The following is a 14,986-nucleotide window of genomic DNA, read 5'->3' as shown; positions in this document are numbered from 1 at the left end:
TGCAGTGTCAGAGTATCAGTACAGAGGGACTGCTGCACTGTCAGAGGGTCAGTACTGAGGGAGTGCTGCACTGTCAAAGGGTCCTTGCTGAGGGAGTGCTGCACTGTCAAGAGAGTCAGTGCTGTGGGAGCGCTACACTGTCAGAGGGTCAGTGCTGTGGGAGCACTGCACTGCCAGTGGGTCAGTACTGAGGGAGCGCTGCACTGTCAGAGGGACCGTACTGAGGGAGTGCTGCACTGTCGCAGGGTCAGTTCTGAGGGAGCGCTGCACTGTCAAAGGGTCGGTGCTGAGAGGGGTGCACCACCAGAGGGTCAGTACTGAGTGAGCGCTGCACTGTCAGAGGGTCAGTACTGAGGGAGCAGTGCACTGTCAGAGTGTCAGTACTGAGGGAGTGCTGCACAGTCAGAGGGTCAGTGCTGAGGGAGTGCTGCAGGGTCGGTACGGAGGGAATGCTGCATTGTCGCAGGGTCAGTACTGAGGGAATGTTGCACTGTCAGAGGACCAGTACTGAGGGAATGTTGCACTGTCAGAGGGTCAGTTCTGAGGGAGTGCTGCACTGTCAAAGGGTCAGTACTGAGGGACTGCTGCACTGTCAGAGGGTCATAATGAGGATGTGAGGTAATGTCAGAGGGTCAGTACTGTGGGTACGCTGCACTGCCAGAGCGTCAGTACTGAGGAGGCGCTACAGGGTCAGAGGGCCCATACTGAGGGAGTGCTGCACTGTCGCAGGGTCAGTACTTAGGGAGTGCTGCACTGTCAGAGGGTCAGTGCTGAGGGAATGCTGCATGGTGGGTACTGAGGGTGTGCTGCACTGCCGCAGGGTCAGTACTGAGGGAGTGCTGCGCTGTCAGAGGTTCAGTACTGAGGGAGTCCTGCAATGTCAGAGGATCAGTGCTGAGGGTGTCCTGCACTGTCAGAGGGTCAGTACTGAGGGAGCGCCGCACTGTTAGAGGGTCAGTGCTGAGGAACTACTGCACTATCACAAGTTCAGTACTGCAGGAGTGCTGCACTGTCAGAGGGTCAGTGCTGAGGGAGTGCTGCACTGTCAGATGGTCAGTACTGAGGGAGTGCTGCACTGTCAGAGGGTCAGTGCTGAGGGATTGCCAGATGGTCAGTACTGAGGGAGTGGTGCACTGTCAGAGGGTAATTACTGAGGGAGCAGTACACTGTCAGAGTGTCAGTACTGAGGGAGTGCTGCACAGTCAGAGGGTCAGTGCTGAGGGAGTGCTGCAGGGTCGGTACGGAGGGAATGCTGCATTGTCGCAGGGTCAGTACTGAGGGAATGTTGCACTGTCAGAGGACCAGTACTGAGGGAATGTTGCACTGTCAGAGGGTCAGTTCTGAGGGAGTGCTGCACTGTCAAAGGGTCAGTACTGAGGGACTGCTGCACTGTCAGAGGGTCATAATGAGGATGTGAGGTAATGTCAGAGGGTCAGTACTGTGGGTACGCTGCACTGCCAGAGCGTCAGTACTGAGGAGGCGCTACAGGGTCAGAGGGCCCATACTGAGGGAGTGCTGCACTGTCGCAGGGTCAGTACTTAGGGAGTGCTGCACTGTCAGAGGGTCAGTGCTGAGGGAATGCTGCATGGTGGGTACTGAGGGTGTGCTGCGCTGTCGAAGGGTCAGTGCTGAGGGAATGCTGCATGGTGGGTACTGAGGGTGTGCTGCACTGACAGAGGATCAGTACTGAGGGAATGTTGCACTGTCCAAGGGTCAGTGCTGAGGGACTGCTGCACTGTCAGACGGTCAGACCTGTGGGAGTGCTGCAATGTCAGAGGGTCAGTACTGAGGGAGCGCTGCACTGTCAGAGGGTCAGTACTGAGGAGGCGCTGCACTGTCAGAGGGCCCGTACTGAGGGAGTGCTGCACTGTCGCAGGGTCAGTTCTGAGGGAGCGCTGCACTGTCAAAGGGTCAGTGCGGAGGGAGTGCTGCACTGTCAGAGGGTCAGTACTGAGTGAGCGCTGCACTGTCAGAGGGCCCGTACTGAGGGAGTGCTGCACTGTTGCAGGGTCAGTTCTGAGGGAGCGCTGCACTGTCAAAGGGTCAGTGCTGAGGAGTGCTGCACTGTCAGAGGGTCAGTACTGAGGGAGTGCTGCATTTTCAGAGTGTCAGTACTGAGGGAGTGCTGCACTGTCAGAGATTCAGTACTGAGGGAGTGCTGCACTGTCAGAGGATCAGTACTGAGGGTGTCCTGCACTGTCAGAGGGTCAGTACTGAGGGAGCGCCGCACTGTTAGAGGGTCAGTGCTGAGGAACTGCTGCACTGTCACAAGCTCAGTACTGCAGGAGTGCTGCACTGTCAGAGGGTCAGTGCTGAGGGAGTGCTGCATTGCCAGATGGTCAGTGCTGAGGGACTGCTGCACTGTCAGACGGTCAGACCTGTGGGAGTGCTGCAATGTCAGAAGGTCAGTACTGAGGGAGCGCTGCACTGTCAGAGGGTCAGTACTGAGGGAGCGCTGCACTGTCAGAGGGTCAGTAATGAGGGAGTGCTGCACTGTCAGAGGGTCAGTACTGAGGGAGTGCTGCACTGTCAGAGGGTCAGTGCTGAGGGAGTGCTGCACTGTCAGAGGGTCAGTACTGAGGGAGTGCTGCACTGTCAGAAGGACATAATGAGGGTGTGATGTACTGTCAGCGGACCAATACTGAGGGAATGTTGCACTGTCAGAGGGTCGCTCCTGAGGGAGCGCTGCACTGTCAGAGGTCATAATGAGGGAGTGCTGCACTGTCAGAGGGTCAGTACTGAGGGAGTTCTGCACTCTCAGAGGATCAGTGCTGAGGGAGTGCTGCACTGTCAGAGGGTCATAATGAGGGTGTGATGTACTGTCAGAGAACCAGTACTGAGGGAATGTTGCACTGTCAGAGGGTCAGTACTGAGGGAGTGCTGCATTTTCAGAGTGTCAGTACTGAGGGATTGCTGCACTGTCAGAGGGTCAGTTCTGAGACAGTGCTGCACTGTCAGAGGATCAGTGCTGTGGGACTGCTGCACTGTTAGAAGGTCAGTATTGAGGGACTGCTGCACTATCCAAGGGTCAGTGCTGAGGGAGTGCTGCATTGTCAGATGGTCAGTACTGAGGGAGTGCTGCACTGTCAGATGGTCAGTATTTAGGGAGTGCTGCACTGTCAGAGAGTCAGTACTGTGGGAGCTCTGCACTGCCAGATGGTCAGTCCTGAGGAAGGGCTGCACTGTCAGAGGGTCAGTGCTGAGGGATTGCTTCACTGCCAGATGGTCAGTACTGAGGGAGTGGTGCACTGTCAGAGGGTCATTACTGAGGGAGCAGTGCACTGTCAGATGGTCAGTACTGAGGGAGTGCTGCACAGTCAGAGGGTCAGTGCTGAGGGAGTGCTGCACTGTCAGAGGGTCATTACTGAGGGAGCGGTGCACTGTCAGAGGGTCAGTACTGAGGGAGTGCTGCACTGTCAGATGGTCAGTGCTGAGGGAGTGCTGAACTGTCAGAGGGTCAGTACTGAGAGAGTGCTGCACTGTCGCAGGGTCAGTACTGAGGGAGTGCTGCACTGTCAGAGGGTCAGTACTGAGGGAGTGCTGCACTGTCAGAGGGTCGGTCCTGAGGGAGCGCTGCACTGTCAGAGGGTCAGTACTGAGGAGGCGCTGCACTGTCACAGGGTCAGTACAGAGGGAGCGCTGCACTGTCAGAAGTACAATCTTTGAAATATTTAAATGAGGCTCTGTCTGCTGTTTCAGATGCCTTGAAATTAACACTCTACAAACCACAAACACAAACAGCATGTGCATTGCCATCTGGGTGATGCAACAAAGAGCAAGTTTTTTTCCTGTATTCTGGGTCAATTTTTTTTTTGGTGTCTGAAACTGATTTTCCAGTCAATCCCACATCACTGTTCGTGGGAGCTTCTGTGCCCAAATTTCCTCCAGCTTTCCGACATCAAAAATTCCACTTCTAATGTCCTTTATTGTGGAGTGTTCAGATAAGTGGCTGGTTCTTTCAAATTTCACATTTCTTTTGTTAAATTGCAACAATTTCATTCCAGGGCGTCTCAGGAAACCCCGGCCTGCCTGGGCGGCTCGGTATCCCAGGCTCACCCGGATTGAAAGGTGAGTAAAAACAGGACAATTTCCAACAACACGGTCTGATTAGATTCCGCTCTCCCTGAAAAAGGTGGGCAACATTCTCCAATTGGTGTTGGATGTTTGGTGACTGTCTCAGTCTGACGTTCAAGGGGTGACCTAATTGTGCTGTTTCGCAGGATAAAGGAGTGAAAGGGGATGGAATCCAGAACAAGGCAGCATTCAGGGATGCTGTTAGGAGACATTTCCTCACATCACATGTACGCAATGGTGGAGCAGGCATGAAGGGATGAATGGTGTAGTCCTGCTCCCATTTTCACTGATTCTTTGTTTCTACAAAAAGATGAGAAACCTGAATTAAAACAGAAATAGCTGAAAATACTCAGCAGGTCATGCAGCAGCTGTGGGAGAAATATCAAGTTCACCTTCAGGATGAATTGCTCCACACAAGTGGGTGGGGCAGACAACAACAGGATTGACTAATTCCCCACCAATCAGAAAGCTCAACAGGTCAACCTGTTTGAGCTCCGCATCCCATCAGGAGCTGTGTCATTGAAGTCATAGAGTTACAGAGATATACAGCACAGAAACAGGCCTTTTGGTCTAACCCGTCCATGCCAACCATATATCCTAACCTAATCAAGTCCCATTTGCCAGCATTTGGCCCATATCCCTCTAAAACCTTCCTATTCAAGTCCCCATCCAGATGCCTTTTAAATGTTGTAATTGTACTGACCTCCACCACTTCCTCTGGCAGCTCATTTCATATACACACCACCCTCTGTGTGAAAAGGTTGCCCCTTAGGTTCCATTTAAATCTTTTCCCTTTCACCCTAAAACTATGCCATCTAATTCTGGACTCTCCCACTCCAGGGAACAGCCCCTGTCTGTTTACCCTATCCATGCCCTCCCTGCCTGAGGTGGCTGGCCAATCAGAGGCCGGCAGCCATTGGGAACTGGAGACCACTGTGGAAGGCCTAGCTGGGAAGGGCCATGATGTCGGGCAGGTCAATTTTCTTTCAATGGGGGCAGGGTTCTCTGGTTGTGGTCTGTGGTGAGATGGGGAGACAGTGGGGTGGCTTCATTTACCCCCTCCTTGGTTCATTACTGACCCTCAATGCACCCGCTAGGGAACAGCCCATTTGGCTCCTCATGCCTCCTCTGTCATTTAATATGGCTGACCTGACTGTAACCTCAGATCTGTATTTCCACACAAACTGATAACTTTTCAGCCCCTTGCTTAACAAGAATTTATCCAACTCCATCTTATAAATTTTCAAGGACTTTCAGCTACTTCTACCTTTGCAGGAAGATAGTTGCAAAACATGTGACCCTCTGAGGGAAATGGAATTCACTTAATCTCCGCTTTAAATGGGCAATCCCTGATTTTTAAGCAGTGTCACTGATTTCTAGACTCTCCCACTTGTGATTTTCTATCATTCCTTTCTCCATTCCATTTCCTGATCTATTGTTGTTTCTAGCATGTCACTGATATCCTCTCTCTTAAGACTGATGCAAAATACCTGGCAAACAGAGGACACCCTGCTACACTGCAACCAGATAGCCCCGGATTTTCCTGATTTGAAAACAGCTGATTTTCCCACTTACAAGGGTAGCAGGTGCTCACTGGTGCTGAGTTCAGACCCTTAAGCAGCTCATAATTGATCTCTTCAAGGTTTTTATAGGTGGCAGATCAAGAAGGACATTTCTCCCAGAACTTACTTGCTGAGGTGGAAAGGGTACTCACATCTCTGCTGCGCAACACTGCCCAGTTATTTGTTGTTCTCACCACCAAATCCAAGGAGAGGAAAGTCATCCCTGTAATTTCCAGTCAACGAAGTGAGGATGGCACGGTGGCTCAGTGGTTAGCACTGCTGCCTCACAGCCGGTTCAATTCCAGCCTTGGGCGACTGTCTGTGTGGAGTTTGCATGTTCTCCCTGTGTCTGTGTGGGTTTCCTCCGGGTGCTGCGGTGTCCTTCCACTGTCCAAAGATGTACAGGTCAGGTGGATTGGCTATGCTAAATTGCCCATAGTGTGCAGGTTCAGCGGGTTAGACATGGGAAGGACAGGTTTACAGAGATAGGATAGGGGAGTGTTGGGTCTGGGTGGGATGCTCTTTGGAAGGTCCAGTGTGGACTTGATGGACCGAATGACCTGCTTCCACACTATAACCTCTGTCAGAACTCTCAGCCCAAAAATAATGAAGTTGGTGATCAATTAAAAATGTCTAAACTGAGATTGGTAGATTTTTAACAAATGCAGAGTAGTTCTGGAGAAGCCCAGCAGGCCTGGCAGTATCTGTAAAGAGTCAAACAGAAGTAAGCTTTCGAGTCTGATATTACTCTTCTTTGGAATCTCTTCTGAAGAAGTCATTCTCGATGTGAAATATGAACTCTTGTTTCTCCCTCCACACGTGCTGCCTGACCTGCTGAGTTTCTCCAGCATTCTCTGTTTCATATTTTCAATATTTTGCCTTTATTGTGATAGATGTTTGTTGGCTAAAATCATTGAGCAGGCAGGTAAATGGAATTAAGGTACATTATCTATTACTGAATGATGGGATAGATTTGAAGGGGTGAATGGCCTCCTCCTGTTGCTGTGTTTCTGGAACGAATAAAGAAGTGGGTTGTTAACTGTGGGAAGTTGAAAATGAATTGCAAACTACAGGGGTATGTTAAACAGGTGTTATTATTCTTGCACCAGTGCAAGTGTTTCACTCTTTGATGACTCGCACTTTTGTTGCACAACTTACTGCAGGTGAACTAGGGGATACGATTAACATTCCAGGGAGTCCTGGTTACAAGGGCAAAATTGGCGATCCAGGATTGAAAGGTCAGTATTTGTCATTGTCTTCACTCAAACAGATGATGTCCATGCTTATTCTAGGACAACGTTAACCCTGTGCATTACATTTTAGGAGCATCGGGTCCCCCTGGGCTACCAGGCAAACGTGGATCTCCAGGAGAACCAGGCATTGAGGGCCTGAAAGGATCTCTAGGTGATCAGGGGTTCACAGGTAAACAGGGTAAGTATCATGCTGTGGATCCCGTTGGCCTGAGTACAAAGAACCAGGAGACTAAAATTCCATTTACTCACCCGTGTATTCATTATTCCTGTATCGACACCTCTACTCACAAGAATACAGCATACTTCATACATCCTGACAATAACTCTAGGGTTTGTGTCCCCATTTAGTGGGGGTGTTGCCAATTCTCAGTGTGACTTTCAACGCTCCCAAAGTTAGTCAGCATCACCAAGAGACAGAATCCCGACAGTGTGGCCATTCGGCCCATCCAGTCCACACCAGCCCTCCAAAGAGCACCCCACCCCATCCTTGTAACCTTGCATTTCCCATGGCTAACCCACCTCGCCTGCACACCATGGGCAATTTAGCACTGCCAATCCACCTAACCTGCATACCTTTGGATTGTGGGAGGAAACCAGAGCATCTGGAGGGAACCCACGCAGACACGGGGAGAATGTGCAAACTCCAGACAGTTGCCCAAGTCTGGAATCGAACCCAGGTACCTAAAGATGTGAGGCAGCAGTGCTAACCACTGAGCAACTGTGACAAGCCATTGATGTGGAGCAAGTCGGGATTGTGAGAGTGTGTTCTCTCCACCTCTGGTACAATATTTAAAATTGTGTCCTTTGTGTGGAAGGGCAGATGTTGCTGATTCCTCTCTGAATCACATTTCCACACTCAACAGCTCAGTCAGCCAGTGATTTACTCTGGGGGCCTCTGCTTCAGTACGGTGGCCTGGGAAGTGCAGCAAATACCGTGGCTTCTCCCATTTCCATCCCTATCCCATCCTCATCTCACCTCTCCTTCACCTCCCATCTCTCTTCCCTGATTTCATCTCTCCCCTCGCCCTGCTACATTAGTGCAGGTTGTTAGATGGTAAGAGATGGGGAACAGCACCTAACGAAATCCTCCCCTTCCTCCTACTTGACCAGCACTGTAAGGCTCCATTTCCTTCTAAAATGATAAAGTGTGAGGTAAGGGTGGACTCTGCATTTCTCTAGTGATTAAGTGCCCTCAGAATTCGTAAGGTGCTTCTGAGCCAATCGTAGCCTCTGCTATGATGTAGCAAACACAGTGAAACAACACCAGTGTTCCACACCAGGCGGGCTGGCCAAGAAAAGAGCTGGCAAATTAATATTACCCATCGCTGCTTCTGACAAAGCCCCCTTCCTCCCTCACCCAGAATCGAGTCCTTGTGCATTTTCAGGTGGGAGTGATGCTGGGTTGCTTTGATCAACAGGTTCTCCTGGTTATCCCGGGTTAGTGGGAGACAGAGGATCGCGAGGTCCTGGCGGCTCAACTGGTCCAAAGGGATTCATGGGATTTCCAGGATATCGAGGAGCTAAAGGTAAATAAATGCATCAAGGCACGACCGTAATTATACGCGTCTGATGTAAAGCATGCACAAGATTGTTGAGAAAACAATGGGATACATTAAGGCAATCTAGGTTTTATGATTTGTTTGTGAATCAGAGGGAAACAACATTACTATTTTTTTATTATTCGGCGCTCCCATCCTGACCACCCATTCCACACCCTGACCTCCCAACCCGAAAGTGTAATCTTAATATTACCCATGGATTCTAGAGTCAATTTGGAGTAACTGGATGTCGAGTCTCACTCCGTGGGAAAGATGGTCGGAGAATGAGCAGAGGTATGGCAATGTGGCAATATCCATTAGTGGACTGGTAATGCAGAGATTGGGAGTTCAAATCCCACACCGGGATGTTGAATTCAGTTTCAAAATCTGAAAATATAAACCTGGTCTCAGTAAAAGCCAGACGTGAAACTAGCAGGTTATCCCAGCTGATTGAGGCATGTCCCTTTGGGTTCCTGGGTCACATCCTGGCCAATACATAACTCTAGACTCACAGTAATGTGGTTTGCCCTTAACTACCCTCTGAAATGGTTTCCGAAAATCAATAAACTGTGTATCTACCCCACATGGTCTGCACTAGTTCATGAAGGCAGCTCGTCACCATATAGTTGAGGGCATTAGGGATGAGTAATAAACACTTGCTTACTCTGTGATACCGACATCCCATGAGATGAAACTCAGAGTTATCAGAGATATCCACATCCCAGGAAGTAATAAGAAGAAAGCTGATTTTCCTCCGAGTTTTAGATTAGGTTGGATTACCTGCAGTGTGGAAATAGGCCCTTCGACCCAACAAGTCCACACCGACTCCCCGAAGAGAAACCCACCACCCTATATTTACCCCTGTCTAATCCACTGAACACTACGGGCAATTTAGCATGGCAAATTCACCTAACCTGCACATCTTTGGACTGTGGGCAGAAACTGGAGAACCAGGAGGAAACCCACGCAGACATGGGGAGAATGTGCAAACTCCACACAGACAGTCACCCGAGGTGGGAATTGAACCCAGATCTCTGGCATTGTGAGGCAGCAGTGCTAACCACTGAGCCACCGTGCCACCCAATTAAAGCTGTAAAACTCTCATGCACAGTCTCCCCAAGTCAGTTCTCTAGGTGTTCACTCCTGGTCAATAAAACTCCACACAGGGAACAGTCTCAAAGTCTCATTCACCCACTAACTCTCATCATTTTTATGTTAAATTCAAATCTGAGTTTCATTTCCTTTAAAGCGTAGCCACATCCTAGTGATACTAGGTACTAGTCTTCCCAGGGTTGAGATCACACAGGGTATTACACCAGTACCTGATGGACTCTGATAGAGACAAAAAAAACTGCAATGCTGGAATCCAAAGTAGACAGGCAGGAGGCTGGAAGAGCACAGCAAGTCAGGCAGCATCAGGAGGTGGAGATGTCAACGTTTTGGATATGACCCTTAACCTTCCCGCCCATCCCCCGACTCCCTTTCCAGCCCCGCCACCCCCCCTTCCATCGCTCTGACTGATCTGACCTTCCAGTTACCAACCGGATTCGTCCCTCCCATCGACCTACCTTGTCATATCTACCACCTATATTCACCTATCACTACCTCACCATCCCACCCATAACCCTTCCCCCCACCTCCGTTTCTTTATCGAAAGAACCCCCTACCCCCACCTCCAGTCCTGAAGAAGGGTTACACCCGAAACGTCAACTTCTCCACCTCCTGATGCTGCCTGGCTTGCTGTGTTCCTCCAGCTTCCTGCGTGTCAAAGAGAGAATCTGATCCAGAGACTCAACCAGACAGACAGACAGTGAGACAGATGTTTAGCCTTGGTCACACCCCAGACAATGGCTCCTGCATGGACCTGAATCATATTCTCAATCCTGGATCTGAATAACCAGCTTGTCCTGTCAGTATGGAATTATGCGTCAAATGCAAAGTTCAGCAAACTTGATGCATCCCATTCAATGGGGAGGTCTGTTGCTGGGTGGCGCATGGCTGCGGGCGTGGAGCGGAGCATTCAATAATAACTATTGAATTACACACAACAGAAAGAGGCCATTCAGCCCATTTTGTCTGTGCTGTCACGATGAAAGAGCTATCCAATTAGTCCACTCCCTGTCCCCAAAGCCCTCGAGGGTTTTTTCTTCCTCTTTTCAAGTATTTATCCAATTCACTCTTGAAACGTACAACTGAATCTGCTTCCACTGCCCTTTCAGGCAACGCATTCCAAATCCCAACTTGTTGTGTTTATAAAGCACACATTCACCTTATCTCCCAGTCTTACACTTTTGCTGAATAGCTTAAAGCTATGTCTCTCTGGTCAGTGACTCTCTCACTAGTGGAGACATCTCTTTATTTACTCAATCCTCAATCAGGATTCCTCTCCAAAGGTCGATTTTCAGCTTCTCAGGCAGACCAAGGTATGCTGTTTCATCAGCAAATGCAATTCCCACCTTGTGGAGTGGTTACACATTAAATTGCACGACCAGTTAATGATTAGTGTCATTTCCATCTCAGGGGCAGAGACAGAGAAGCAGGATAACTCCTGACCTTTACAAATGTCACCTGCAATATTTCTGTCTTGACAGATACTGCCTGACCTGCTGAGTTTCTCTAATATGTTCCGCTTTAATTTCAGACACCCAGCATCCAGACTTTCTTCCTTTACTTCTTAACTGGTCTGGTTCTTTTTTGGATGCAATTTTTTTGCTTTCTTCAAGGACCTAACCTAAGTTTGTGAGACATACTTCCTCAAAGATTGCAGATGCAAGGTCATTGTCTCATTTTGCTTAATGTCTATCTTTATATGTTTGAAAGGAAATGTTCTAGCATCAGGTTTGAGATCTTTTTCTATGACTACAGTCGCTTCCAGACTCACTAGAGGAGCTTGCATTACATTTCCTGGCTTTCCACATTTTCATGTTATTTTATCAGTCCTTAGATCTTATCTCTTGTCATTAATCTCGAATATCTATTCAATGTTTTACTTTCCCTTTTGTCCTGACATTGGTTGTAATATGTTACCCTAATGGCACTGTGGGTCAACCAGGTGGACTGCAGCAGTTCAAGAAGGCAGCTCACCATCACCTTCCCAAGGCCAACTACAGACGGACAATAAATGTTGGTCAGCCAGCAACCCCCACATCCCACAAATGAATAAATGAATGAATAAAAAAAAGCTTTCAGTAGTTTTTCTTTGGGATAAATAGCCTTCTCCTATGCATCAATATCATTTTGATATTGCATCTAATCCCTTAGTTACCATAATCTGCACCTCATACTTGTCAACAATGAGGTAATAATATCCTGATTGGGCAAGTTGAAAATCCACCGACTTTCAAGATACATTTCATATCTAATTTCATTTGAGCTTTTTTTAGAGCGATTGCTGATATTTCAGATTCTGCAATTTTATAGTCATTCCTGATTAACCTCAGTGAATGTCCCGTGACAGTTTGATTACTGTGTTGGAGAATTTCTTTAATCCTGTCACAGCCTATGAATTTTCCTTGGCCCTTCCAATCATTCTAACATTCTCTTTTTTTTAAGTAGTACACTTAATCCCCAGCATTGAAGTTTACGCTGGCAGAACAAATTTTCACTGAGATTACTACCTTGATGAAGGCTCTTTTCCCTGCTTTCAAGTGTACAGAAAGGTTGAAACTAATTGTGGTTCTTTGAAGGCAATGAGATAATCACTCATTTCTAATGGTATCTGGAGATTTCTCCCTTGGATCAACTGATATAGATCCTAACCATCAGCCTTTTGAAGCAAGTTTTTGCGTGGACAGTGTAGATTTTACTTAATCATTTTGATGATTTGTGAAGCATTAATAATTATCGATTTCTTTCACAATGCAAATTACTGCTTGTTGTGTTCAGCAATACAATGTTTACCTTTTCACACTCACCCCTTAATTGACATTGTCAAAGTCCACCCCAGCAGCCAACTTGTCAGCTCAGAATTTAACAGGCTGTTCTCTGTTTGGCTTGTCCTATAATAGTAGTATTGTCCCAGTCGAACTCATGTTGCTTGTCATCTGCGTGTGTGGCTACTAAGGATAGCTGGTCGTGTCGTTTCGTGGCTAGTTGGTGTTCATGGATACGGATCGTTAGCTGTCTTCCTGTTTGCCCTATGTAGTGTTTTGTGCAGTCCTTGCATGGGATTTTGTACATTACATTGGTTTTGCTCATGCTGGATATCAGGTCATTTGTCCTGGTGCAGCACACAATCCAACAGCCACTCTCGGACAACAATTCACCAGGACAAAGGAAAGAGAACAGCCAGGGAATTCCTAGAAGCATGGCACTCATCCACAGATTCTATCAACAAACACATCGACCTGGACCCAATATACCGGCCACTGCAGTGGACAGCTGGAACTGACAACCGGAAGTGGCAGAGACAAACCATTATAAATGCCGGAGGAAACATCACAGAAGCGCTTCACAGGAGGCTCCCAAGCACTGAGGATGTCACCTAGACAAGGGACGAAACATCTCCAACACAAATTCCCAGCTCGGCGAACAGAACCACAACAACGAGCACCCGAGCTACAAATCTTCTCACAAACTTTGGACTCCCTATCTCTGCTACCTTCACTAATCCCAAAACCAGTGCTTCTCAGATTTGTTTTCTGGTGTCACCTCAGTTTAATGGCCAGATTTGCTGTGCGCCCAGAGAGAGATGATTGTGGATAGCCTGTGAAGGGAGGCTGGAGAAAGGGGGAATCTCTTCTTGCAGCAGAAAGTGGGCCTCGAAGGTCTGTCTGTTTGTCCATGCTTACTAATTTTTAAAAACACAAGAGGACGTAAAGGGGTCAGTAATCTATCCAAAGAGGTAAAAACAATGACTGCAGATGCTGGAAACCAGATTCTGGATCAGTGGTGCTGGAAGAGCACAGCAATTCAGGCAGCATCCAAGGACAGGCAAAATCGACGTTTCGGGCAAAAGCCCTTCATCAGGAATAAAGGCAGAGAGCCTGAAGCGTGGAGAGATAAGCTAGAGGAGGGTGGGGGTGGGGAGAGAGTGGCATAGAGTACAATAGGTCAGTGGGGAAGGAGATGAAGGTGATAGGTCAGGGAGGAGAGGGTGGAGTGGATAGGTGGAAAAGGAGCTGGGCAGGTCGGACAAGTCCGGACAGGTCAGGGGATCGAGTTTCTGGAGGTTAGAAGCTAGGATGAGGTGGGGGAAGGGGAAATGAGGAAACTGTTGAAATCCACATTGATGCCCTGGGGTTGAAGTGTTCCGAGGCGGAAGATGAGGCGTTCTTCCTCCAGGCGTCTGGTGGTGAGGGAGCGGCGGTGGAGGAGGCCCAGCACCTCCATATCCTCGGCAGAGTGGGAGGGGGAGTTGAAATGTTGAGCCACTGGGCGATTTGGTTGATTGGTGCGGGTGTCTCGGAGATGTTCCCTAAAGCGCTCTGCTAGGAGGCGCCCAGTCTCCCCAATGTAGAGGAGACCGCATCGGGAGCAACGGATACAATAGATGATATTAGTGGATGTGCAGGTAAAACTTTGATGGATGTGGAAAGCTCCTTTGGGGCCTTGGATAGAGGTGAGGGAGGAGGTGTGGATGCAGGTTTTACAGTTCCTGCGGTGGCAGGGGAAAGTGCCAGGATGGGAGGGTGGGTCGTAGGGGGACGTGGACCTGACCAGGTAGTCACGGAGGGAACGATCTTTGCGGAAGGCGGAGAGGGGTGGGGAGGGAAATATATCCCTGGTGGTGGGGTCTGTTTGGAGGTGGCGGAAATGTCGGCGGATGATTTGGTTTATGCGAAGGTTGGTAGGGTGGAAGGTGAGCACCAGGGGCGTTCTGTCCTTGTTGCGGTTGGAGGGGTTGGGTCTGAGGGCGGAGGTGCGGGATGTGGATGAGATGCTTTGGAGGGCATCTTTAACCACGTGGGAAGGGAAATTGCGGTCTCTAAAGAAGGAGGCCATCTGGTGTGTTCTATGGTGGAACCGCTCCTCCTGGGAGCAGATACGGCGGAGGCGGAAGAATTGGGAATACGGGATGGCATTTTTGCAAGAGGTAGGGTGGGAAGAGGTGTAATCCAGGTAGCTGTGGGAGTCGGTGGGTTTGTAGAAGATGTCAGTGTCAAGTCGGTCGTCACTGATGGAGATGGAGAGGTCCAGGAAGGGGAGGGAGGTGTCAGAGATGGTCCAGGTAAATTTAAGGTCAGGGTGGAATGTGTTGGTGAAGTTGATGAATTGCTCAACCTCCTCGCGGGAGCACAAGGTGGCGCCAATGCAGTCATCAATGTAGCGGAGGAAGAGGTGGGGAGTGGTGCCGGTGTAATTACGGAAGATCAACTGCTCTACGTAGCCAACAAAGAGACAGCATAGCTGGGGCCCATACGTGTGCCCATGGCTACCCCTTTGGTCTGGAGGAAGTGGGAGGATTCAAAGGAGAAATTGTTAAGGGTGAGGACCAGTTCGGCCAAACGAATGAGAGTGTCAGTGGAGGGGTACTGTTGGGAACGTCTGGAGAGGGAAAAACGGAGGGCTTGGAGGCTCTGGTCATGGCGGATGGAGGTGTAGAGGGATTGGATATCCA

The 14,986-nt window shown here is 49.1% G+C and overlaps 1 protein-coding gene across 1 annotated transcript in view; it reads left to right on the top strand.

Moving 5' to 3' along the window:
• The window catches only part of LOC122550471 (uncharacterized), a 256,060-nt gene that overhangs the window by 217,698 nt on the left and 23,376 nt on the right, over positions 1–14,986 (top strand). The window contains exons 35-38 of the mRNA XM_087987905.1: positions 4,005–4,068; positions 6,800–6,874; positions 6,960–7,067; positions 8,308–8,415. Of these exons, the coding sequence (XP_087844031.1) occupies positions 4,005–4,068; positions 6,800–6,874; positions 6,960–7,067; positions 8,308–8,415 (355 nt within the window). The remainder of the gene's footprint in view (positions 1–4,004; positions 4,069–6,799; positions 6,875–6,959; positions 7,068–8,307; positions 8,416–14,986) is intronic.

The sequence above is a fragment of the Chiloscyllium plagiosum genome, unplaced genomic scaffold (assembly GCF_037043375.1).
Source record: "Chiloscyllium plagiosum isolate Xiang-an unplaced genomic scaffold, Cpla_swu_hap1 HiC_scaffold_6, whole genome shotgun sequence".
Lineage (NCBI taxonomy): Eukaryota > Metazoa > Chordata > Chondrichthyes > Orectolobiformes > Hemiscylliidae > Chiloscyllium > Chiloscyllium plagiosum.
Note: the sequence above shows the minus strand (reverse complement) of the source record. Positions and strands in the feature narration are given on the sequence as shown.